The sequence below is a fragment of the Pipistrellus hanaki genome, assembly GCF_964339955.1.
Source record: "Pipistrellus hanaki genome assembly, chromosome: 11".
NCBI classification, from domain to species: Eukaryota; Metazoa; Chordata; class Mammalia; order Chiroptera; family Vespertilionidae; genus Pipistrellus; species Pipistrellus hanaki.
The window spans coordinates 8,038,093-8,064,903 of NC_140513.1; the positions used below are offsets into that span (position 1 = coordinate 8,038,093).

The 26,811-nt window shown below is 38.4% G+C and overlaps 3 protein-coding genes across 8 annotated transcripts in view; 2 read left to right on the forward strand and 1 right to left on the reverse strand.

Annotated features, from left to right (window-relative positions):
- The window catches only part of RABGAP1 (RAB GTPase activating protein 1), a 128,459-nt gene extending 121,602 nt beyond the window's left edge, over positions 1-6,857 (reverse strand). Inside the window, exon 1 of the mRNA XM_084899939.1 lies at positions 6,747-6,857. The gene's annotated coding sequence lies outside the window, so the exon portion shown is untranslated. The remainder of the gene's footprint in view (positions 1-6,746) is intronic.
- Positions 6,858-6,877: 20 nt separating this feature from the next.
- On the forward strand, positions 6,878-20,856 carry ZBTB26 (zinc finger and BTB domain containing 26). Of its 3 annotated transcripts, none has more exons than XM_084899967.1 (2): positions 6,878-7,153; positions 16,316-20,856. In XM_084899967.1, exons 1-2 carry the CDS (start codon positions 6,882-6,884, stop codon positions 17,649-17,651), a joined length of 1,608 nt encoding a protein of 535 aa, XP_084756093.1. In that variant the 5' UTR covers positions 6,878-6,881; the 3' UTR covers positions 17,652-20,856. The 3 variants fall into 3 exon arrangements, with proteins under 3 accessions (XP_084756093.1, XP_084756094.1, XP_084756095.1); XM_084899968.1 differs by having other exon boundaries at positions 6,897-7,149; XM_084899969.1 differs by having other exon boundaries at positions 7,038-7,756.
- Positions 7,068-26,767, forward strand: ZBTB6 (zinc finger and BTB domain containing 6). Of its 4 annotated transcripts, none has more exons than XM_084899970.1 (3): positions 7,068-7,153; positions 21,198-21,259; positions 22,403-26,767. In XM_084899970.1, the coding sequence occupies exon 3, from the start codon at positions 22,412-22,414 to the stop codon at positions 23,684-23,686; it is 1,275 nt and encodes a 424-aa protein (XP_084756096.1). In that variant the 5' UTR covers positions 7,068-7,153; positions 21,198-21,259; positions 22,403-22,411; the 3' UTR covers positions 23,687-26,767. The 4 variants fall into 4 exon arrangements, with proteins under 4 accessions (XP_084756096.1, XP_084756098.1, XP_084756097.1 ...); XM_084899972.1 differs by having other exon boundaries at positions 7,131-7,149; XM_084899971.1 differs by lacking the exon at positions 7,068-7,153 and adding an exon at positions 17,577-17,595.
- Positions 26,768-26,811: the final 44 nt, after the last annotated feature.

The window sequence follows — 26,811 nt, forward strand, 5'->3', positions numbered from 1 at the left end:
TATAGAGTAATGACAATGTAACGCATTTTGAAGTCCCTGTCCTGAATAAATTTACAATGTAGTTGGAAAAAACACAATGATTATTAAAGGTGCTATTTCAGTCTTGATAATTTATAAAATAATGCTACAAACTCTTTCTTACTTTTTTTTTTTTTAATTCCAATAGCATATGCTCTTTTCCTGGTGAATTTGACTCATTCCCAATTTTTTCCTATGGATATTGAATCTAAGTCAACCAGAGGAAAGCTGTGTTATTAAGCACTCTTTGTGACCTGTCTGTCACAATAGACTCGTTAAACTCCCTCCAGAAATAGTTTTGTTCCTTTTCTCCTTATACACTTATAAAGTAATAATACCCATTTAAAACATACAGTATTAGGAAGAAAGTAAATTCCTGGCAACCACTTTTAATATTTTGGTGACCATACATGTATTTCTTGACTCATGTACACCCCAACATATATGTAAACCTTAAGAGAAAATTTTGAAACAAAATTTTATTACAGAATAGTATATCTTAGAAAAAAATACACACAAGCTAAAATAACAAATAAAAATATCACATTCCCACCACTAATGTTAATACTTTTATACATCCTTCAGTGTCATCATAATTGTTTTTCAAAATGAGGAAACAGTATAGAAATCTATTTTTTTAATTATTTAAATATATTTTATTGATTTATTACAGAGAGGAAGGGAGAGGGATAGAGAGCTAGAAACATCAATGAGAGAGAAACATTGACCAACTGCCTCCTTCACACCCCCTACTGGTGGTGTGCCCACAACCAAGGTACATGCCCTTGACAGGAATCAAACCTGGGACCCTTCAGTCAGCAGGCTGACAGCTCTATCCACTGAGCCAAACCGGTTTGGCTAGAAATCTACTTTATTTAACGAACAACATATACATTATTTCAATTTTCCTCTCATATAATTCCTAGATCATATTCAAATTTTATATCAACCTAACAATGTTTTTCCTGTTGGCTTTCCCAAATCAGTAATATTTCAGTAAATCTTCCCATTTAATACCTAACTATAATCAAATTTTCTGTTACCTGCAATACATTTTTTAAGAGCTAGTTTTCCCTAGTTAGTATCAAATCCAGGGCCACATATTGCATCTAGTAGTGTCCCCAAGTATTTTTTAATCTAGCACATAAGGAAAAAATGTAAAGACATTGGCTTATTAAAGAAATTAGACCACTTTAAGCACCTTCTGAATCCAAATAGTTGCTTCCTCAAGGTCATTGAATTTCTCACTCTCCCAAGAATGTCTAACTCAAAGGCTAACATGGGCCATATAAACAAGGTTTAAGTTTATGTGGGCTGCAAAAAAACAAAAGCTTCAATTTTCATAGAAACGTAGGTTTATTTTGATAGTCATGCTGAATACAAAGGGCTGAAATAAATGAGTAATCATTAACATAAAATAATAGAACATTTTAATAAAAGTTAGTATTTTTTCTTGAACATTAACTTACCAGAGACTGAATAACTACACAAATTAATAAGCGCAACACGAATAAACCTATTTTTCTTGTTCTCCAAAAGTGAAATTATTTGGTGGTGTGCACACCAAACAAGTCAGTACTATACTAATGACGTGACAATTGGCTGCTAAAATATTCGCTGCTAGTATTAGTGGAGAAAAATGATGCACCTGCAAGTAAGGCAAGTAGGAAAATATGTGTAACATGATTACAGTAATCAGTAATTAGTGAACTTTTTAAAAAAATATATTTTATTGATTTTTTACAGAGAGGAAGAGAGAGGGATAGAGTTAGAAACATCAATGAGAGAGAAACATCGATCAGCTGCCTCTTGCACACCCCCTACTGGGGATGTGCCCATAACCAAGGTACATGCCCTTGATGGGAATCGAACCACAAGCCAATGCTCTATCCACTGAGCCAAATCAGTTTCAGCCTTTAGGTAACGTTTTTTTCGTTATTAATAATTATGTATTTACAGGATATTGTAAAAATTAAGTTACAAAATTTTTATTAAATCATTTCTTACATACTATTATATTAGCTGGACCGCAAAAATATTTGTTGTGTTTGACATGCTTGCTCTAGACCTTCTATTTCCTTGAGATATAACTGGAAGTTATATCTCAAGTTTCAATGGATTAAAGTCAAACATTTTCAACTAGCACATACCATAAGTTATATGTCATATAGTACAGAAGCCAAGTATTTGGAGAACAAAGTTCTGATTTCCTATGCTGGCTCCAGCAAGCACACTTGAATATAAAGATGACTGCCACAAGCTGAACGGGTAGGAGATGGTTAGGTGTTATCACACTGAAGGCTGACACTAAAATAAAGCTCAATTTACCAACCAAGCTTTTCCCTGGAAAATGCAAGTTTTCAAATAGACTCCAGAATTCCAAAATAGTTCCTTGAGATTCTGTCAGGACAATTATTATCTAGGTAGAGAGATGAGTTCCTTGCATTTCCTACTCCATCTGAGGAACAGAAAAAGAAAAAAAGAAAGAAAAATGAATAGAGGCATAGGGATCTATTGGGCACTGTCAAGGGAAACAAAATACCCCTGTGGGAATCCCAGCAGAAGAGAGAAAAGGAAGAATAATTATCAAACTGTAGCAAGCCAAAGAAAAAAATCTTGAAAGTAGCAAGAAAGAAATACAAAGGACCATCCATAAGATAAACAGCCAATTTTTCATCCTAAACCATAAAAGCCAGAAAGTATTGTGTTGATAATATTCCAAGTGCTGACAGAAAAAGAAAAAAAAAAGTGTTGACAAATAATTCTATATCTAGCAAAACTGTTTTTCAAAAAAAAGGAAGAGTCCAATTGGTGTGGCTTAGTGGTTGAGTGCTGACCCTTAAACCAGGAGGTCACAGTTTGATTCCAGGTCACATGTCCAGGATGTGGGCTGGATCTCTGGATCGCTGGTGTGGGCAGCCAATCAATGACTCACATCATTGATGTTTCTCTCTCTCTCTCTCCTCATCTCCCTTCTTCTCTCTGAAAATCAATAAAATGAGGGAGAAATTAACAAATTCCCTAATTTTAAAAAAAGGCAAGGGAGTTTGTTACTGCTAGTTACCACTGAACCTGCCCTTCAAGAATGTGAAGGGGAATCCTTCAGGTTGACCTGAAAAGACACTTGACAGTAATAAGAAGCCATATGAGAAAATAAGTATCTCCTTTCAGTGTCAATACATGAACAATTATAAAAGCAAATATTACTTTATTTTTTGGATATATATATATATTTTTTTTTAAATATATTTTATTGATTTTTTTTTTTTTTGCCCCCCACCCTCCCTCCCACACATGCCCTCCCTCCCCAGAGTTTTGTGTCCATTGGTTATACTTATATGCATGTATAAAAGTCCTTCGGTTGATCTATTATCTCCCCCAGATCTTCCTCCCCTCCCCGCTGTAATTTGACAGTTTACTTGTTGATATACTGTCTCTATATCTATCTTTTGGTTCATCAGTTTATAATGCTCTTTGTTATCCACAAATGAGTGAGGTCATGTGGTGTTTCTCTTTCATTGATTGGCTTATTTCACTCAGCATGATGTTCTCCAATTCCATCCAGTTTGCTGCAAATGATGAGAATTCCTTATTTTTTATGGCCGCATAGTATTCCATTGTGTAGATGTACCAAAGTTTTTGGATCCAATCATCTGCTGACGGACACTTAGGCTATTTCCAAATTCTGGCTATTGTAGATTGTGCTGCTATGAACATAGGGGTGCATATATCCTTTCTGATTGGTGTTTCTAGTTTCTTGGGATATATTCCTAGGAGTGGGATTACTGGGTCAAATGGGAGTTCCATTTTCAGTTTTTTGAGGAAACTCCACACTGTTCTCCACAGTGGTTGCACCAGTCTGCATTCCCACCAGCAGTGCACGAGGGTTCCTTTTTCTCCGCAACCTCGCCAACACTTGTCGTTTGTTGATTTGTTGATGTTGGCCATTCTGACAGGTGTGAGATGGTACCGCATTGTTGTTTTGATTTGCATCTCTCGGACAATTAGTGACTTTGAGCATGTTTTCATGTGCCTTTTGGCCTTCCTTCTGTCTTCTTTTGAAAATGTTCTATTTAGGTCCATTGCCCATTTTTTAATTGGATTATTTATCTTCCTTTTATTTAGTTGTATAAGCTGTTTGTAGATGTTGGAGATTAAACCTTTATCAGTGGTATCATTTGCAAATATGTTCTCCCACACTGTGGGCTTTCTTGTTGTTTTGTTGATGGTTTCTTTTGCTGTAAAAAAGCTTTTTATTTTGATGTAGTCCCATTTGTTTATTTTCTCTTTAGCTTCCATTGCCCTAGGGGTAGTATCAGTGAAGAAGTTCTTTTGGCATACGTCTGAGATTTTGCTGCCTGTGGATGCTTCTAGTATTTTTATGGTTTATTTTTTGGATATATTTTATTGATGTTTTACAGAGAGGAAGGGAGATAGTTACAAACATCGATCAGCTACCTCCTGCACGACCCCTACTGGGGATGTGCCCACAACCAAGGTACGTGCCCTTGACCTGAATTGAACCTGGGACCTTTCAGTCCGAAGGCTGACACTCTATCCACTGAGCCAAATGGGTTTCGCCACAAGTATTACTTTAATCATGACTTGTAGATCCACTTTTTATTTTCCTCATGACTTACAAGAGAAATACATAAAAATATTAATCTATATTATTGGACACAAATGTTTAAAGATGCAATTTATGACATCATTAATGGGAAGAGAGGACAGAATTGTACAGTAGGAGTTTTTGTATGGTATTGAAGTTGGTATCAATTCTATTAGAATGTTATAACTTTGGGCTACTAAGTGTTATTCTCATGGCAACCACAAAGAAAGGTCATTACATATTAACAAAAGGTTCAATAAAGCATGAGATAAAAATTATAAACTTTTACACACTAATAACAGACATCAATATAAATAAATTAATTAATTAACAGAATTATAGGGACAAATAAAGAGTTCTACTGTAGTTGAAACTTCAATACCCCACTTTCAATAATAAAAGAACCTATAGAAGATAAGTAAGGGAGTAGAGGACTTAAACATCATAATAAACAAAATACAACAGACATATAAAAAAAACAATCTATCCAACAACAGAATACATACACATTCTTTTCCAATTTACATAGTACATTTTCCCCAACACCAACAGTATAATAAAGGATTATTCAGCCGAAACCAGTTTGGCTCAGTGGATAGAGCATCGGCCTGTGGACTGAAGGGTCCCAGGTTCAATTCCGGTCAAGGGCATGTACCTTGGTTGCAGGCACATCCCCAATAGAGGGTGTGCAGGAGGCAGCTGTTCTCTCTAACTCTCTATCTCTCTCCCTTCCTCTCTGTAAAAAAAATCAATGAAATATATTTTTAAAAATATTAAGTTGTCTATATTACCAGAAGTGATCTACAGATTCAACACAATCTCTATCAAAATTACAACAGCCTTTTCTTCAGAAATGTAAAATCTGATTCTCAATTGTATATAGAATTTCAAGGGGCCTGGAACAGTCAAAACAATCTCGAAAAAGAATAAAGTTAGAAGACTTATACTTCAAAACTTACTACAGTCTAGCTAGTGTGGCTCAGTGGTTAAAGTGTTGGCCAGCATACGGAAGGGTCACGGGTTCCATTGCTGGTGGATGGTCCTTACCTGGGCTGCAAGTGAGGAAGAGTGCAGGTGGTGACCAATCTCTCTCTACTTATACCCCTCTCTCTCTCCCTTCCTCCCTCCCTTCCACTCTCTAAAAATCAACAGAGAAAACATCCTTGGGGGAGGATTAACAACAAAAAACATAGTACAAAATGACAACAATTAAAGCATTACGTTACAGCTCTAGCTCAGTGGATAGAGTGTCCACCAGCGGACTGAAAGGCCCCGGGTTTGATTCCAGTGAAGGGCACATGCCTGGGTTGCCAGCTCCATCCCCAGTAGAGGGCGGGCAGGAAACAGCCAATCAATGATTCTCATCATGTATATTTCTCTCTCTCCCTCTCCCTTCCTCTCTGAAATCAATAAAAAATATATTTTAAAACAAAACAAAAACATGTGACTAGCATTAGGACAGACAAATAGTTCAATGCAATAGAACAGAGGACCCAGAAATAAACCCTCACATATATAGTCAGTTGATTTTTCAACAAAGGTGCCAAGAACAGTCGATGGAGAAAGAAATGCCTTTTCTACGAACAGTCCTGAGAAAACGCTATCCACAAGCTCAAGAATAAAGTTGGTTAGGTATACCAGTGAGGACGATAACTCAGCATTGTGAATGTACTTGATGCCCCAGAACTTTTTACACTTAGAAATCATTAAAATGATAACTAACTATGAGTGTTCTACCACAATACGTCCCCCAAGGAGGGAGAACCCAGGGAGCAACCGGACTGGCAAGGAGAAGGAAAAGGAGTCAGGGATGTTGAAGTTTCCTGGTCGGCAGGGTTGCGTCGTGGATGATGCCACTCACCTATACAAGGACCATGGGAGATAAGAGCCAGATGAACTTGAGATAAGGTCAACAGGTACATGGCGGGGGGTGGGGAGACACGGTGTACATCGGCATTAGGACATTCAATGGCAGATGTCTTGTAGGCAGTTGGCCCTGGGGCTCAGGAGAGCCGTCTGGGCTGGCGAGAGAGATTTGGGGATGGAAGCCACGAGAATGCGAGATCCCCGGGGAACACCAACATCCAAAAGCAAGTCCGCATCCCTAGGCGAGACTTACCAACGCTTCAGCGCCGAGGCGCCCTTCGGGCCCATGCAGGCAGCAGATGGTCGAGATCCAGCTCGAGAGGAGCCGCTGAGAAGCCAGAACCCCAAACGCTAAGGAACCTCCGCGCCCCCCAAGTCTCGGGAGTCAATGCTTGCCCCTGGAGTCCAAAGCGTTCGACCCGCACTCCCACCCTCGGTGTGGAAATTCCCTCCGGCGGCCCCGTCGCCTGTCGAGCCTTCCGATTGGCGGAGAGGACCATGGGACCTGGAAGTGGTCCCTGTCCGCGAGGGCTGCCCTTCCGGTTCCGTTGGGTCCCCCTTTGGCTCGGGCTCCCCGCCCCTCCCCCATCCCGGAGCCCCGAGGGGCCGGAGCTCCTGGCGGTGCCGGATACTGACCGTGGCCTTCCTTCCCCTGGGTCTGTAAGTGCGGCGGCGGCCAGAGGACCGGGCAGGGGTACGGGGTCTCTCAGGATGGAGCCCCTCGGGGCCCTCGATCGGCGAGGACCTGATGGGGGCCGAGGGGCTGGCCTAGGCCCGGGGGGACTTCAGGAGCCCTTGGCCCGGCCCCCGCTGCGCCCCGCCCCTTTCCCTTTCCTCCTCCGGAGCGGGGAGTTGAAGGATGCTCCCAGGACCTCCTGCTGCGACCCCGGCCGAGGTCCTGGCTGAGGGCTTGGACGCCTGGCGCTGGCATCTTGTTGTAGGAAGTGCCAGAGCTGAGGCTTTGGCAAGGCCTTGACGCCAACCCGCGGGCATCACTATGAGGTTATCCTTTTGCCCTGGTTTCCTGCCCATCAGCTACCACTGGCTACAGCACCTTTTATGTTCCTGGTGCTGTGCCAGGCACTGGGGATCCTTAAGATATCGTTCCAATTTTTATAGTCAAGTTTGGGAGCCAGATACAAACAAATAAGTGCTCCTACAATATAGTATGTATTATGAGTCATACATGGGTGAACTGCTCAAGGGGCAGTGGCTGGGAAGGCTGAAGAAAGTGACCTCTGAATTACACTTCTTGAACATCAAGTGAAGAGCTTTTCAGGCAGAAGAAACAGTTGCAATGCTTTGGAAGGATGACTGAGCATAACTTGTGTGGGGAGAGGAGGGAATGGGGGTGTATGTGGGGGGAGGGGAGAAATCCTTGTGTGTAGTTAAGATTTGAGATTGGGAAAATAGTCCCAGCCCCAGGTAGTGAAAGGTACAATCCTAAAGGAGGTGGATAGTCTTCAGAATTTTAAGGGGGAGAATGATAAAGTCAAAGTTGCACTGTAGAAAGCCATATTATTCTGGAGATCAGTCTATAGAATAGAAATTTCTATAGACTGATTCTGAACCCTGTAGCAAATCTAGGCATACTTATTGGAGGTTGTTTTGTTTTGTTTTGTGTGTGTGTTGTTTTTTTAAGGAGTAATGATATCAGCCTAGTGAGCAGTAATGAAGTCCTGAAATGGAGTTATGAATGTATTACTAGAAAGGAAGCAAGTGTGCTATCGTGAATGGTGTGAAGACTCCATAATAAATTGGCTTTTGAGGGTGGGGTATAATGGAACTTTCCAGTGTATAGTTGAAGAGATAAAGGTTTGAGTCATCTGCATAGAGGTGGAAGCTATGGGGATAGTTGTTAACAGGAAGATATTGATATTGAAGGGAATAATTTGGGGAATGGGTGTATTATGAAGTAGTAGTTAGTATAGCAGCAGAAGCAGTCTTAGGGGACAAAGTATAAAAATATAAAGTTCCTACAACCAAAAAGGTCCAGAAATCAGGAGAAGAGATATTCAGAAGGAAGCCACTAGAACAATGGAGGGGAGGGGGGAATATTGAATTTTTTGTATTAAGAAATCATTAATGATCTTTCAAAAAACAATTTCAGCAGAGTGGTAAGGTGATGTTATATGAAATAATGGTTATCAACTGGTTTGTTAAATGAGGAGAAAAGGCCACATATGAAGGCTTTTCTACAGAAAATTTACAGGCTCTATTTGTTTTCTAGAATTGACCTAAGGAATGCTTATAGAGCTCATTCCAGGTATTGTTCTAAGCTTTTTTTTTTTTTTAATGAATTTGATTTTTAAATTTAATTTACTTTAAAATGGATTCAATTTCCCATAACAACTTTATGAAGTAATATTACTATTTGACACTAGGTATACAGAAGCACCGAAGTGGCTAAATACCTTGCCCCAGGTCATACAGCTATAAGTGGTTGAGCAGGGTTTTGATTCTAGGAAATATGGCCCCAGAATCCAGACCTTTATACTACTAAAGTAAGCAGTGACTAAATATGGGAGTCAAAGGAGTGGGAAAATTTTAAACAAAGGTAAGCTCATTGGTAAAAATGGAGAGGCTTGGAAAGAGGTTCAGATTGAAAAGAAGGTAAGTAATGGTTTTGTATTTGTTATGGTTTTGTCTTTTTTATTTCTTTCCTCCTGTCTTAGCTCTTCTTTCAATCTGTGCCATTTTAGGTCCATTTCTTTCACAATTAGGTCAATTGATGTCACGCTTTCATCTATCACTTACAATCTATAATCTAGTCTCCTCTTCAACTTCAGACTCATATCCAACTAGTCCTTGATGTCATGCCGGCTCCTCTGACTAAACATTTTATGACCAGACCCATGATTATCCCCTCCAGTATTTCCTAACTTATTGAATGGCACTCTTAAAGACATCCAGTCACTCTAGCCAAATATCTTGGTGTCATCTTGACATTTCCTCTTTTGTCCATCCCCTTGGTCACCAAGTTCATCGGTTGATTGGTTGGAAAAATTCTCAATTCTGTTTCTTCTCTCCATTCATAATTATTACCATCTCTGTTCAGTCCTCATCATTTCTAACTTGATCTGCTTGAGTAATAGCATACTAACAGGTTTTTTTGCCTTCACATCTACTTTTCTTAGAACCATTCTCCATAAATTCTTATTTTTGAGTAATTGAATTTAGATAATGCAATAGTTTAGCCATCATGTATTTCAGTTGATACTGTAATAGCCTAAGGCAAGTATTTTGAGTAAGTTTGGCTAAGGTTGGTTAAGGTTGGTCTTGAGGGTGAGGATTTAGGAGTTTTTAAATAGAGACTGTAATAAAGCATTGAGATACCAGACAGGCTTTCTGAGGAAGTAAGCATTGAAAAAAATAAAACACAAGAAAAAATCAAGGACTAAGCTGTGAAGGTTATATTTACTGTTATTCTTTTGTGAATCCTTACAAAAGACTGGTGGAAAATTAAAGCAAGTAGTTAAGTAACTTTCCCACTTCTATATAACAGTTTTAAAAAAAATGAACTAGGTCTATAATTATGCATCATATATAGGTCTCAAAAACAATAAATGAGAAAAGAAAGCTGCAAACAATATGTGTACTTTATGTCTGAGAAACATAATTTTTTATTTTTCTGTGGGTAGGCATACAGAAGTGTTGTTTTTAAAATGGGGAAGGAGTCGCAGTTTGCCACTCTGTTGACTAATGAGTTTGCCAACCACTGACCTAGACTCTCGATTCCAATAATTATAGGCTGTTGTTGTTCCTTGTGATTAAGCCCCTATCCTGAGAGTCACAGTTTTCCGACACTGGGTTAGACCATCATGGAACGCCAAGGTTGTGGGTTCCATCTCTGGTTAGATCAGAGCACATAGAAGAATCAATCAATGAACGCATAAATAAATGGAACAACAAATCTCTCCCTCCCTCCTTTCCTCTCTTTAAAATAAATCAACTAAAAAATTTAAATGGGGGTAGGGAGAGTCATTGAGGACCAAACTTAGAACAAACTGAGTACTGAGTAAAAGGTAGTTGGGAAAGGGGACTTTTACTTTATAATGTTCAAAATTTTTCCAGAAATGATGTATTTCTGTAAATGTTTTGTAGAATAATAAGGAGGGTCGGGGGGGAGAGAAACAAAGCGAAAGTGATCTTAAGTGAGAATTACATTAATATTTGAGAAATAGGTCACTCAAAATTTGCTAATGGAAACTACCGTGTTTCCCCAAAAATAAGACATCCTCTGAAAATAAGACCTATTTACAGGTTTCCTTCTGAGTGAAATATAAGGCATCCCCCCAAAAATAAGGCCCCCTCTACGCTAAACATGAGAGATTTGGTCTACTGATTCTGAAAGAAATGGAGTCACAAGAAATTCACCAGGAAATTCAGGAATTGGATTGTTATGATGATGTTCCAGAAGATGATGGCATGATTGTCATTGAATAAATGAGTAAATTCTTGATACTGTAGGATTCACAGTTTGTCTGGTTTGTGTTGACAACTACCGTACTACCGTACCGTATACAGGTAATAAATGTCCTTTATTTTCATTTAACAATAAATGTGTACCATATTCTTCTTCATGGAAAAATAAGACATCCCCTGAAAATAAGACCTAGCGCATCTTTGGGAGCAAAAATTAATATAAGACACTGTCTTATTTTCGGGGAAACAGGGTAGGTAGAATTCAGATTTTTTAAAAATATATTTTATTGATTTTTTACAGAGAGGAAGAGAGAGGGATAGAGAGTTAGAAACATCGATGAGAGAGAAACATCGATCATCTGCCTCTTGCACACCCTACCGGGGATGTGCCCGCAACCAAGGTACATGCCCTTGACCGGAATCGAACCCAGGACCTTTCAGTCTGCAGGCCGACTCTCTATCATTGAGCCAAACCAGTTTCGGTTAGAATTCAGATTTAATTGAAGTAATCTAAGCAATAGATGATTAGGACCAGAACTATGGCAATGATAATAATAAGAGACAGACAGAGACAGCCAGCCGGTATGACTCAGTGGTTGAACATCAACCTATGAACCAGGAGATCATGGTTTGATTTCCTGTCAGGTCTGTCAGGTCTGCCAGGTTGCGGGCCTGTCCGCAATTGGGGGCATCCAGGAGGCAGCTAATCAATGAGTCTCTCTCATCATTTATGTTTCTCTCTCTTCCTTTCTCTCTGAAATCAATAAAAATATATTTTTAAAAAAGAATAGAGAGAATTTTGAAATCATTCTGAGGAAAGAATCAACAGGATGTGGTAACCAATTCTACCTGCTCAGTTATTTCTTCCAGTTACTAGAAGCTCTGCCATAATCTAGAATTATAGGAGTGATTTTTATGAAAATTATGAATAATTACTATACTTACATGTTAACTACAATTGGGGACTCCATAAATCAAATATATTTGTAATTTTCATTCTCTGTTTTATTTGCAAAAAGGTAAATATACAAAGATGGAAATATAACAATTAAAATAGGTGAAAAGGCAAGATAAAACAAGGGTTAGGGCATAAAATACAATCAAGGATAAGACTAATACATAAATCACTTACAATTAAGGTCTGTAGACTTGACACAGATTTGACTTTAAGTTGTACTTTTAGTTTTTAAACAGCCTTTTATTGAACTAAATACACAAAAGCATATAAATCATAAGCATCCATCTGAATGGACATAAGGGAAATCTGAATAGTTCCACAATTAACATTATACTTATAACACTTCAGCAGGCCTAGTTGTTTGACACATTTTGGCATCACAAAGTTTGGGCACAAGTTCCATTCTAATATTTAACACTTTCTACCTCTCTTAAGTTGAGGAGGTTATTTATGTTCTCCAGGCTTCAGTTTCCACATATGTAAGTTTGGGGTAATAATAATACTTACCGTACCTTTTTGAGGATTAAATGGGTAGATATTGGTAAAGCACTTAGCCTATACTTGGTATATAGCAAGGTTTCTGTAAAGATTAACTACCATTTCTTTAATTCTTAATTCTTAAATAAAATTAAGCCAGTTTATAAGAAACACCATTATTTCCTTTCATTTTGTCATTTTTAAAAAGTAAAAAAAAAAAGGCTTGTTTAAAACTTAGTTTTATATTATCAGAAGTATTTTAGACATAAACCCTCATAAGAAATTTTCCCCAGAGCACTCAATAATAATTTCATAGGGAACATTAAGAGTTTATTATTCTGCTGTGTTTTATTGAATGATATGTGTAAAAAAGTAGCACTTGATTTTTGCCCTCAAATAATTAACAGTCTATTGGAAAGAGAAACTGGTGACAGGAAACAATTAAGGGATAAAGTGTGGCCTGGAAATAAGAGTTTATCAAAGGGAAACAATAGAGTGGGCTGACACATATTACTGAAAACTTCTTAAACAGAATGAAATGTCTTTTTTATTCAATGCAAGCACTTTCCTGAATGCCTCTTTGGCTGCTCCTCTTGGTAAGTTTATTGAGACTGATGGGTAGGAGTAAGTAAAGGAAACTTCCAGCTCGTCGTCTTTGGAGCTACAAGGAACAATGATCCCTGAGGATAGTTGTCTAAATAAAGTATTGTGAATACTGTCACACTGCAGATGGAAGTAGTGAATGCCCATTTTGGGGTGTGAGTGGGAAAATACTGATCAGAGGGTGGATTAAGGACTAGCTAAACTCTAAAAATGAATGCCCTTTTGTTTGGTTGCTTGAAACAATAGCCATTTTTAAAATTCTGTTTTTCAATTGGGACATTCATTCTTTCCAGAAGGAATATATTAAGCTACTGTATTTGCTAACACTGACCAGTGATAATACAGTTTTGCTGCTTCTTTACTGATATATCTCCTAGATTTATTTCTTTTTATCTGATATTCACCATATTTTCTCTGATGCAATATTTGCTTCTTTACATCTTATGTATATTTTTGTAAATATACCTGTACCAGGCCTAGTCAGTTTGGCTCAGTGGATAGAGCATCGGCCTGTGGACTCAAGGGTCCCGGGTTTGATTCTGGTCAAGGGCATGTACCTTAGTTGTGGGCACATACCCAGTAGGGAGTGTGCAGGAGGCGGCTGGTCCATGTTTCTCTCTCATTGATGTTTCTGGCTCTCAATCCCTCTCCCTTCTTCTCTGAAAAAAATTAATAAAGTATAATGTGTGTGAATATATATATATATATATATATATATATATATATATATATATATACCAGTTCTTCCTCCTAAATATCACCTTTCTTTCAATGACAGTTTCATTTAGCTGAACCTGTACACTTAGACCTTTCACACATTCCTTGTTTCATTCACTGTGTCCAGTAAATTACCAAGTTTTATGAAATACCTTTTGTTATTTTTCTTTGCTCTATATTCCCATTTTCATTCCTTCCTAAGCTCTCATGGCCTCAGACCTGTAATGCTTCTGCAATTCTTCCTTCTTACCACTGCCAAACAAATCCTATAGGTTTAACAAACACAAACTGAGCACTGCTGTGTATTCAGTACAGTATTAGATGGCAGGAGAACACACCAGTTTGAACAGAAGAGGGTTTGACCAGTAATGTGGCTGCAAAAAGTATAATTTTTAAAATATATATATTTTATTGATTTTTCACAGAGAGGAAAGGAGAGAGATAAAGAGTTAGAAACATCAATGTGAGAGAAACATCGACCAGCTGCCTCCTGCACACCCACTACTGGGGATGTGCCCACAACCAAGGTACATGCCCTCGACCGGAATCGAACCCCGAGACCTTTCAGTCCGCAGGCCAATGCTCTACCCACTGAGCCAAACCAGTTTTGGCTGCAATAAGTATAATTTAAAGTGAAAGGAAAAAGTGTTTGGCTTTAGAAGGTGGATGTTCCCAACATTAGCCTGTTGAATAGGATGGCGATGTTTCTGTGCAATACCGTGAAGCTTGCAGTTTGGAGGGGAAGGAACAAGTACTTAATAAATGATTTTAAATGTTATGATAGAAGTACCAAGCAATAAGTTCAGTAGAGAAAACTGTTAGTCTAAAGGATGAGGGAAATAAAGAAGTCAGAATTGGCTAGGAATAGTGTTCTAGACTAAAGAAATAACTGTGCTAAGACTTGAAGTCAGTAGAGTGCTATCATGCACCAGGCACTGAGCAATATAAGGCTTAGACTCTTGCCCTAATCAATTTGGCTCAGTGGCTAGAGTGTTGACCTGCAGACTGAAGAGTCCCAGGTTCAATTCCAGTCAAGGGCATGTACCTTGGTTGCAGGCACATCCCCAGTAGGGGGTGTGCAGGAGGCAGCTGATCTATGTTTCTCTCATCAATGTTTCTAACTCTCTATCCCTCTCCTTTCCTCTCTGTTAAAAAAAAAAATCAATAAAATATATATTTTTTAAAAAAGACTTAGACTCTTGCCTTCAGGAGCTGGTGTTCTATGAACCTTTGCAGGTCAATGTTATAGAAGATAAAATTATAAAGAGTGGGCTTTAGGATCCAGATGTGGCCAAGAGCAGCTGGTTCTCAACTACAGAGTTGATGAATGTTCAAAATTCAAGATGAATTTATTGATGGACTGAAACTATAGAGCTTTTTTTCAAGGTACAGGTGGTACTCTACTGTTCTCACAGGAGACTGGTATATAGACAGAGAATGCCAGTTTACTATTTTTACAATGGCTGGTGGCATAGCTAATTCACCCTTCCTTTTAGAGATACACACAGGAAGCCAAGTTACTAGAAAATTATTTGGAGAGTATGGAATCAGAATATGGGGACTTTTTTCCAAAGGAATTGCTCTATAAAGGGACAAATATGCAGAGAGTTATGGCAAAGACACCTTTTTACTTTTTAAAAATGACAAGTTAAAGTTGTATGCCAATATTTATCTTAATTATTAGTTTACTTAATCAGTTTATATTCAAAAGGTTAGTCTTTATCCACAAGACAGTGAGCAGTCATAGGACTTTAGGTAGGGGTTGCATATAATTAGATCTGTGTTTTCTAAAGGTGTCACTTGCTGATGTAGGAGTTGGATTAAAAGGAATAGAACCAGGAAGCCAAAGAACACGTATGAGTCAGTTCTAGTTGTCCAGTTGATGAATATGATGTATTGTATAAATTTGGGCAAAGAAGAAAGACCAGAGTCCAGTAAAAATTAATTATATATTTACGCTTACTCAAATTCCCACCAAGTGGCTTATGTTTTTTCTATATCAGATATTTTATCTTCTTTCTATATCAAGAAATGTTTCTCAAGAGAAAATTAGATTTGTCCAGTGCACAGGATATACATTATCCCTTTAGGTCTGTAACTTTCATTTTATTGTAGAAATACTTGTATGAATAAATACACGTCCTTTTAAACAGAAGACGGTTTACCCAGGAATGGGGCAAGCAATGTCACTGCAATTCTTTAAAATACAAAGCAAAAGAGCAGTGTTTAGACTTTAAAGTAGCTTCACAGTGTCATGCAAAAGAAAATAGTTATGTCATTATTGCTTGTTGGGATATTTTCATTTCTTTTTGAAATCTGAAAGAACTCTCATTTGAGAAGGCAAAAAAAATGCTCACGGAGTAACTCGTGTACTATTCCTGTATCTTTAAAAGTTGAATGAATGCCAAGCTATTCATACTGATACAAGTCCACTCCTTAGGTACAGTTGACGCTGATGTTGACATGGAGTAATTTTCAACAGCCTTTGAAAGCTGTGGTACTGTTTCCTCTTTCCAGACAAATTTCATTTGGATACATACAAACAGATATGATAACACAGATTTGGTTTTGGAAAGAAAACTCAGGTTTCTTCATTGTTTGAATTTTCTTCAATTCATCCTTTTTACATTTCTGTTCTTTAGGTCTGCCAAAATGTCTGAAAGATCAGATCTCCTTCACTTCAAGTTTGAAAATTATGGAGATTCAATGTTACAAAAAATGAACAAATTAAGAGAAGAGAATAAATTTTGTGATGTTACAGTGCTCATAGATGATATTGAGGTGCAGGGGCATAAAATTGTGTTTGCTGCAGGTTCCCCCTTCTTAAGAGACCAGTTTTTACTGAATGATTCCCAAGAGGTGAAAATCTCCATATTGCAGAGTTCCGAAGTGGGGAGACAATTGCTCTTATCCTGTTATAGTGGTGTGCTGGAATTCCCCGAGATGGAACTGGTAAATTACTTGACTGCTGCGAGTTTTCTTCAGATGAGCCACATTGTAGAGCGGTGCACACAGGCCTTGTGGAAGTTTATAAAGCCAAAACAAGCAATGGATAGTAAAGAGGGATGTGAACCACAGAGTGCTTCTCCCCAGTCAAAAGAACAGCAGGGAGATGCCAGAGGCTCCCCAAAGCAAGACTCACCTTGCATTCATCCATCTGAAGACAGTATGGATATGGAGGACAGTGATATTCAGATTGTTAAGGTAGAATCTATTGGGGATGTCTCAGAGGTTAGAAGTAAGAAAGATCAGAACCAGTTTATTTCTTCTGAACCCACTGCTTTACATTCATCAGAGCCCCAGCACTCCCTGATAAATTCAACTGTGGAAAACAGAGTAAGTGAAATAGAACAAAACCATCTCCACAATTATGCCCTCTCTTATGCAGGCAGTGATAACATCGTCTTGGCCTCAAAAGATGTCTTTGGGCCTAACATTCGAGGTGTAGACAAAGGCCTACAGTGGCATCACCAATGCCCAAAGTGTACCAGGGTGTTCCGTCACCTGGAGAACTACGCCAACCACTTAAAAATGCACAAACTCTTTATGTGTCTACTCTGCGGCAAGACGTTTACCCAGAAAGGCAACCTTCATCGACACATGCGTGTGCATGCCGGCATTAAACCTTTCCAGTGTAAGATCTGTGGGAAAACCTTTTCTCAGAAGTGTTCCTTACAGGATCATCTTAACCTTCACAGTGGAGATAAGCCCCATAAGTGTAACTATTGTGACATGGTTTTTGCACATAAGCCAGTTTTGAGGAAACACCTTAAACAGCTGCATGGCAAAAACAGCTTTGATAATGCCAATGAGAGAAATGTGCAAGACCTCACAGTGGATTTTGATTCTTTTGCATGTACGACAGTGACAGACTCCAAAGGGTGTCAGCCACAGCCTGATGCAACACAGGTCCTGGATGCAGGTAAACTGGCCCAAGCTGTCCTGAACTTAAGAAATGATAGTACTTGTGTGAATTGAACAGGGGCTCTATGCTCAAAACTAGAAATGACTGAAAACGTGGCAATAGTCTGAGTTTTGGGTTTTTTTAGGAGAGATTTTGCTAGTTTGACTTCTACAAAGTCTCTGTGCAGGTTGTAGAGTGAATCAAAGTACTAACAGACAAGGCAACTTACCACTTGGAGTGGTCTAGCCTTCCTTTTGCCCTCTCCCATTTTCTGTTTTGAATTATCTTGTGACGCCTGTCTTCCTTTCCCAAGGAGTATTCCATTTGTCTACCTAACATTGACTTATGTTTTAGACTGACACATTGTAGGCTTTTCACTGGACACATTCTGAAGGTACCAACAAGTTAATAACATCACCTGCAGTCCACTAATGAATGCTATGCTGAGAGAAGTGAATGATATTTTTCTTTGGCAGAAAATAGGCTAAGCTATAAAGTGATGTTGCTATTGGCCTGAATATGTGATAGAACTTCTGGTTGCCTATTTATAATTCATCTATGTCTGGTCAGATGAATGAATGACTCCCTACCATTTGTACTTTTCTTGGAACTGGCTATAAAGAAGTATTTTAAGTTGTTCATTCTTTTCAAAAGCATTATGGTCCAACTTTATGTCACTGAATTGTTCACATAGACAAGAGTACAATCTTTCCGACAACACCTGCAGGCACAGTTAAGTATGCCATGAGGAGCATAGAAGTACAGAGGATAGAAGTACATTTGTACTACAATTTAACTTGAGAGGCCTTCCTCAAAAGAAGCCAAATGCTTATTATTCATGTGTAAATTATTTGTTGGTGCTCCTAGCATGCTTAAAATGTGCTTAAAGTATAATCGTTTCTCTTAAAAGAAACTATGTAGGAGTCAGCATTTGGACTCTGCTTTAGAGGTTAGCTATCAAAGAGGTGTTTAGCCATCGGAAAGGTGTTTGGGCTTCAGAGTTTTGTTCAATGTACTCTAAGAGTCTCTGAATTCTCATTTTCTCATATACCTTTATTTCTAAAAAGGATGAAAAAAGGGGGTCTCGGAATGAGCAACCAGGCTTTTGCATTCAGATATTCCTATAGCCCCACCTTGCTATGTTTGATAGATCACTAATACAAAAGTTGATTTTCCAATATGGTAAAACACAACAAGTGTGTGTTGTAGTTCAGAAATAAAATTTTGAATCTTATTAGTTTCTGACCCATGAGTTAGACATAGGTAATAGAAGTGTTAGAATCCTTAGAGAGTCTTAGGAGATAATTTACTCCACCTCTTTTTTTTTTTTTTTTTTTTTTTTTTTTTAAGTTGGGGTATTCATAGCCCAAAGAGGTGGCCTGGCCAAGGTTAGCCAAATAAGACAAGTGACTAAATATGAGCTAATGTCTCTTCATTTTTTCTCACTACCCCTTGGCTTAAAAAGATTTAGTACATAATCAATAATACATTAGCAAAAAACTCACCTTTGTGAATCCCTATTGGCTTTCTAAGACAGCCTGGATTTTGCAAACAAAATATCACAGGATTTATTTTTGTTAGTTATTTTTTAGTTAGAATAAATATTACATTCTTCCCAGTCAAGTGACTGATTTGCTGGGTATTAGGGAGGAAAAGGACAAGTAAGAATAAATCTAAGAAGGATCTAAATGTGAAACTGATTTTGTCTGGAAACAGTGTTTCATTTCCATCAGGATTTTGTTTTCCTATTTGAGCTGAGAGTGCATATACAGATAAGCCAAAAATTAAGTTTGACTTGAGTAGTCAGGGAATTCTTAAAATTGTTATAAATTGATACATTTATATGTGAATCTGACTTAATTCTGTGCAACAGTGAGACATTATCATGTTAACCAACAATTCACTATTTCCTTTGAACATCATTTTATCATGGAAATTTCATGTTGGAGTGCTTCCTTTGTTTATATTCATGTCCTGTTTTTGTTACTGGTTTGAAGACTAAAAATCAGGGGTTCAAAAAAGATTGGTCTCTTTGTGTGGAGACTGTTTCTGGGTTCATCTATTCATTCAAGAAATATTTATTGAGCACCTACTGTTGCCAGGCACCATGCTAGATGATGAGGACATGAAGGTAAGATTGCAAGGATCCCTGCTCTCACAGATCTTACAGTTTTGTGTAGTCTTCGGGAGCTAAGATGTCGATTTGATTTTATAGTAGGAGTAATAAAGGAAACTGCCTTGCCTTTTTTGATCACTTAAAATCAGCATCTAGATGGTTTTATATCTGTAAAAGCTACAGTTCTCACCTTTTGTATTGCAAACCTCTTGCTTGGGGAGGTGTTCTGTTTCTGAGACATTTTCTTAATTTTGGTGGGATTTTACTTTTCTCCTTTGTTTATACATGTTTCTTAGATTGTATTGCAAAGCGGTGTAGTTATTGATTTCAAGTACGTTTTATAGAGGAAGGTTTTTAAAAACCCTCGTTACTCAGCATTTTGTATTTCATGGATCCCCAGGAAAACTAAAAAGGGGAGAACACTCTTTACCGTAGTTGGTTTAAAAAAGATACTGTATCACAGTTATTTATTTATTATTTAATTTTAAAGACAAACTCCAAACTGAAGCAGCTCTGAGGTAAATCAGATGTGGTTTTAACTTGTTTTAGTTTCTTTTTTAGAAAATCTGTAAGTGGAGGGTGACCAGTGTCACTACTTTTAAATACTGTCCTAAAAACAAACAAACAACCACCTAGAACATTTTATTTCAGCTGGTGAATAGCTGTTCTAAACCTGTTGTATGTTAGACATACTATGAACTACCTCTTCACTTATTATGGGGAAGTTTCCTTAATAAAAGTGTGACAATTAAAGCTCTGGTGTGAGTGGTTTATTTTTTTCTCCCCTCCTTTCCTTTTCAATTGCTTGAATTTGAATACAGGAATGCTTTCTTCATTTGTATTCTTTAAAACACATATTAATAAACTATGCTGAGCTTGGCTTCAGAACCAAATATGGGTTAACCAGAAATTGTTTCTAGGGTCAGTTACTTAAAGGAGAGCCTGTTGACGAAGGGGTAAAGCAAATGCTTTTAAGAACTGGTTCAGAAATTCCTTCATTTGGCAAATACTTGGATACCTACTCAGTGCTAGCCTTGGGGACTGTAAAGATCAGTAAGGCACTGCCCTAAATACCTCTGCTTAGATAGGGCGCAGATTTCAATAACTGGAATGATAACTGCAACGATGAAGGCAGCCTGAAGGTTTGACAGGCTACCAACTAAGAGCCAGCTAATTCAAGGCAGTTCCCGCCAGTCCCGATTCTTAACAACTTGTCCCGCGTCCCATGGCGTTTTAAAAAAGTCCCGATTTTTTAATCTGGTCACCTTAACTGTACCCTAACTTCACAATCCGGAGGTCGGGGAGAACTCAGAAGGGGAGTTGGCTCCCGCAGGGATACAGGGACCGGAGAGAGGGGATTTATTTGCAGGAATCGGGCGTCTCTCCGTCATTCCGCAGGGGCGGGGGGAGTAGGAAGGGAAGATGTCCCCGAATGTTCTTCCGGGATGCTCCGCCCGCCCCCTGAGGGATAAAGGTGGTTGACACCGGATGTATTTCCTTTCAGACTAAGTCCGCCTTCCGGTCCGGGCTCTGCTGCGGAAACGTCGGTTCTGGTTTTCGGAGTGGGTGAGTGAGCGCCAGGGAGACTAGGTGGGGAGGCCCGAGGAGGAGGAGGAGGAGGAGGAGGAGGAGGGGAGGGGCGGCAGCGGGTGCTGCCGGCAGTGGCGGGACTGGGCCTGCCTCCACCTGGTCGGCAGGGCCTCGGTCCTGCCACTTGGCTCAGGAAGACCTGTGGCAGCCTGGCGGATCCTCCCGGCCGCGGGAATCCAGACTCGGTTCCCCAGACGCCCCCTAAGCGGTTCCCGCTCCGTGCCCCGTGCCGGTCCCCAGCGTTCGCTGCAGGAACTGGGTTGAACGAGGCACCGTGGCCGCTGGGTCGTGATGCTCTGGAAGCAACCGACTCTTAAGGGGGAGACAGGAGGAGCCTATGAAGTCTTACTTGATTTAGGCCTTAAAGGAGTTAAATCGCTAGCTGGGAAAAGTAACTGGAAGGGCGAGCGTAACCTGTGCAAAGGAGCTTTCGGGGGTCTTCTGGCCTGGGCAGTGGAGAAAATCTGAATACTATCAAAGAAACTTCCATGAAAAAGAGTAGAGGAAAGATAAAGCTATAAAGATGCTTAGGGCCAAATCATGAGTGACTTTTTATTTGCTAAGGATGTTAGGCTGTCCCGTAGGTAGAGAGAGGAGAAAAAGAAAAGTTTTAAAAGATGTCAATTTTGATGGCACTCAGGAGGGTAGTTTGAAATATAAAAGGCCGGTTTCAGGAGAACTTTTGGAAGACATGGCAGTGGTCCAGGTGAACCGAATAAAGTCCTGCAGTTCTGATGGGGAGTCTAAAGTTTGGAGATTACATTAAGGTCTCTAATTTGGGAGACTTAAATCCATTTAGTAATGGGCATTAACAATATAAGACACATAAATTTAGCCGAGGAGAAAAACATAGAAACTGATAAGTACAATTCAATATAAGTGCTGTTAGTAAAAATATGAAAAATGTGCCAAGAGATCAGAGAGAAATGCATTTTAATTTTTCTGGATTTTGAGATTTAGTTTTCTGGAATTTATTCTTAGCACCCGGATTAAAATTTGAGTGAGTATTCTTTTACCCAGTTCAGGTTTGGGATTTTAAAATTTTGTTTGTTCTTACTAGCACAGTGTAGGAAACCATTTCCTATCCTTACATCAGTGTCTGTATTATATTTTGCTTAGATTTTGACCATGGCTGCAGAGTCTGATGTTCTGCACTTCCAGTTTGAACAGCAAGGAGATGCAGTCTTGCAGAAAATGAATCTCTTGAGACAGCAGAATTTATTTTGTGATGTATCCATTTATATCAATGACACCGAGTTCCAGGGGCACAAGGTGATACTAGCTGCTTGCTCCACTTTCATGAGAGATCAGTTTTTGCTCACACAATCAAAACATGTCAGAATTACCATCTTGCAGAGTGCAGAAGTTGGCAGGAAATTGTTGCTCTCCTGCTATACCGGAGCGCTTGAAGTGAAAAGGAAAGAGCTTTTGAAATACTTGACTGCTGCTAGTTACCTTCAGATGGTTCACATTGTGGAAAAGTGTACAGAAGCTTTGTCAGGATACCTGGAGATTGACCTTTCTATGAAAAACAACCACCAACACACCGACCTGTGTCAGTCCTCTAACCCAGATGTTAAAAATGAGGACGAAAATACAGATAAAGACTGTGAGATCATTGAAATTTCAGAAGATAGTCCTGTGAACATAGATTTCCACGTTAAAGAAGAGGAAAGCAGTGTGTTGCCATCTACAGTAGAGAGCTTGACGTCAGAGAGACAGGAAATGAAGTCACCAGAGCTCTCTTCAGTTGATCTAGGTTTTAAAGACAATGAAATTTGTATCCTGCGTGTGGAATCTATAAATTCCGATGGTGTAGAGAATGAGCAGTTTTCACAGCCTTGTACTTCTTCAAAAGCAAGCATGTATTTCTCGGAAACACAGCATTCACTGATCAATTCTACCGTTGAGAGCAGAGTGGCAGAAGTTCCTGGGAATCAAGATCAGGGCTCATTTTGTGGGAATATTGAAGGAAGTCATGGGACAGCCAATGAGATTCAGAACCTGGAAGACGTTTATTCATTGAGGCACCAGTGCCCCAGGTGTCCACGAGGATTTCTTCATGTTGAAAACTATCTGCGCCACCTTAAGATGCATAAACTGTTCTTGTGCTTACAGTGTGGGAAAACCTTTACACAGAAGAAAAATCTCAACCGGCACATTCGAGGGCACATGGGCATACGGCCCTTCCAGTGTTCTGTGTGCTTGAAGACATTTACTGCTAAAAGCACGTTGCAGGACCACTTGAACATACATAGTGGGGATCGGCCATACAAATGCCAGTGTTGTGACATGGATTTCAAGCACAAATCTGCCCTCAAAAAGCATGTCACCTCTGTGCATGGTCGGAACAGTGGTGAAAAAATACCTATCCGTGATCTCCACCAACAAAATCTGTTATAAGTAGAATTAAACCTTGCTATGGAAGCTATGTTAGGCAAGTCTTTCTTTAGAAATGTAGCATTTGTGATATTGTTTTCCTCTTCATCTTTGGGTCTTATTTGTGGTCTGCCTACCCATTATTCTTTCTGAAACTTACACTAAGAGTCCCAAAGTGTGGGAGACATGAGAAAGCTGATGGAACGCCATCTCACATCTTGTGTTATATAAGTCCCAATAGTATACCTCTAGAGATAGATTATTCTTCTCTTACATATTATTGATTCTAATAACAGTGGATCCAGCAGAATTTCCATATTCAGATTTTGAATATCTATGTAGTTGATGGAAGTGTAAAAAATAATCTGGCCATGTAATAACTAATGAATTAAGATAATGGAAAGATAAATTTCAAAATACCCTATGATCCATTATTAGTCACTTTAAAATCAGATAGGACTAGTAAATTTTTTAACCTACTGCTTTTGGATTGCAAACTAAACACCAAGGTACCTGTTGTTATAAAATGTAAAAGATCACAATTTATATTCACTTGGGAATAGCAGAATTTCCTTATACATTTCTTAAAATATTATTTTTATGGTTTGTTAGTATACATATTTTATAAATTATTCAATAGGCCCAAGTGTCTTGATTTTATTTAATGCAGTGGCATCTAATAATTTGTGGCCAGTAAAATACCATTGGCTTGAAGCTCTAAAAAATTACTTTTAGAAATCCCAGCTTTTTGTGTGTGTGTATTTGTTTCACTTTTGTTGTTGTTATTAAATACATTTTTATTGACTTCAGAGAGGAATGGAGAGGGAGAGCAAGATAAAAACACCAATGATGAGAGACATTGATCAGCTGCCTCCTGCTATCCCATACTGGGGATTGAGCCCACAACCCAGGCATGTGCCCCTGGTTCATAGGTCAACACTCAATCACTGAGCCATGTCAGCTGGGTGACTCTTTTATCTTTTAGTTAACATATAGTAAAGCTGACCTTTGTCAGTTTTCTAGGTAATAGGAATGGTATGCTCAAAACACATAGCAGACATCTCTGAAGTAAGAGGAACACTTCCCATATCTAGCTCCTTCTCATTGCTCATTTCCTTTCTTGAACAGTGATCCCATCTGCTAAAGGATTTGTTTTAGGAATATAGTTTCAGGAATTTTAACACATATATAGATTTATGCAAGCACCTCTGTAATCAAGATACATAACATTCTATCACCCCCCAGGTCCCGCAAACTCCTTTATGCTGCCCTTTTGTAGCTAGTTCCTCCTCCTAACTCTAAATCCTGCTAACAGTTCTTCATCAGTATATCTTGCCTTTTCTGGAATGTCATAAATGGAATCATAGTATGAGCTCTTTTGAGATGCTTCTTTCAACTAGCATGCCCTTTGAGATTCATCCATTTTGTGTGTGTCAGTAGTCATTCCCTTTTCTTTCCAAATTGTCAATACATAGTAATTTTCTTGTTATCACTAGATGAACAGTTTAAACATGGATATCTATTAGTGTTCTCTTAATTATTAATAGTCATTAACATTCATGCAATTTGTATTTACTATATGTTGACAAAAAGCTTAGCCATCTGTAGTTTTCGGCTATATTTCCAGAAATGTGCCAAAAGCAAAACCATAACCATATGGTTATTTTACTTATAGTAATATTTCAGATTGTGTTATGAGCCATTGCTCTCCAATATCCTTGTCTCCATGTTACACAAAACTTCGTTGTCATAAAGCAGATTAAAATATATTGCAGGGCAAGTCATATTTTCTAAACAGGAACCACTTTTAGTAAAGAAGCCCGACTGGATGCATCCTATTTTCAAGATGTTCTATTCCTCTTCTACTCACCTCAGCTTTATGTAGCATTTCTGCTATATTTAGTATCTGTTGAAGCCCTTCCATATTTTAATATGTAGCATACTTTGTACCATTTATAAGAATTTTGTGGGGAATCACATGTTGATTGTTACAAATGTTAATTATCCTTTTTGTGGTACTGGTGAAAAAAATATATTTTCTATAGAATTTTAACTCTGAGAGAGACTTTAAAGAATCTAGCTCTCATATTTGATAAGAAAGCCAACTTCATGACACCTCAGGTCACCATTTATATCATTGGACAGGTCACCTCTTCTTGAGCTCTTAAATTTATATGCAAAATAATAACTTTGATCTTGATCGTTTGTAATATCATTTCCAGGTCTAAAATTCTCTGATTTTATATTGAAATCTTCCAGAGTTCGTGAGAACAGAGGAGAGGGGAAAGCAAAAAAGAGTTTGGTGTCTTTATGAATGTCGCTATTTGTGCACTCCTTCAGAGACAGAAATTTTCTAAAACAAATAGTGTTTTTCTTCCACTGGAGAACATGATAGTGCCATACTAAATTTTCTTGCCCATTTGATCTATGATTGGCCATTTGTAGACATTTTTCTATCAGAAATCGTTTGTGTTTGAAATATTTTTCCTATTTTTGCTTTCTACATAAAATTTAGTTGGGGAGGGATGCAGATGGGGTGGGTGAACAAATAGTAAGCTTTTTGGCTGTTGTTTTTTATGAATTACTCCTCTTTGATATTAAAACGGAATTATGGTTGAACTATGTTTAAGTTTTATGTGTGCCTTGTAAGATTCTTGTGAAATTTTTTGTAAGCACTTTGAGATTTTTGCGTGTGGGGAAGGGGTGTTTTGTGAAAGTGATGGTTATTTATTTATTTATTCCTGCCCATTTAGCACAGAGTGATCTCAAAACATTTCTAGGTGAATGTCTGTTTGCATGATGTGCTTAAACAATTTCAGGAAAATGAAAAAAAATTTTTTAAATGCAGGCATGACAAAGTGAAGTGTTGAATTGATTCATTTAAACATTCACTTTTGGTTGGTTGTTTTTCTATATGATGGGGAAAATGCAAAATGTTTGTCTTAAGCCTCTTCATTTACTGCATTTTTGAGTAAAAGATCTTGGAAAGGTAGTTTTTTTGTTTTGTTTTGTTTTTTGTATAAGAGAAAATCCTTTCCCTTTTTCGTTGGATGTAACTATCATATATGTTTACATAAGAAATAATAAACTGGAGATGGGAATGGAGAGCTTTGTGTTTTGTGTACATCTATGAATTTTGAGGAAGGAAA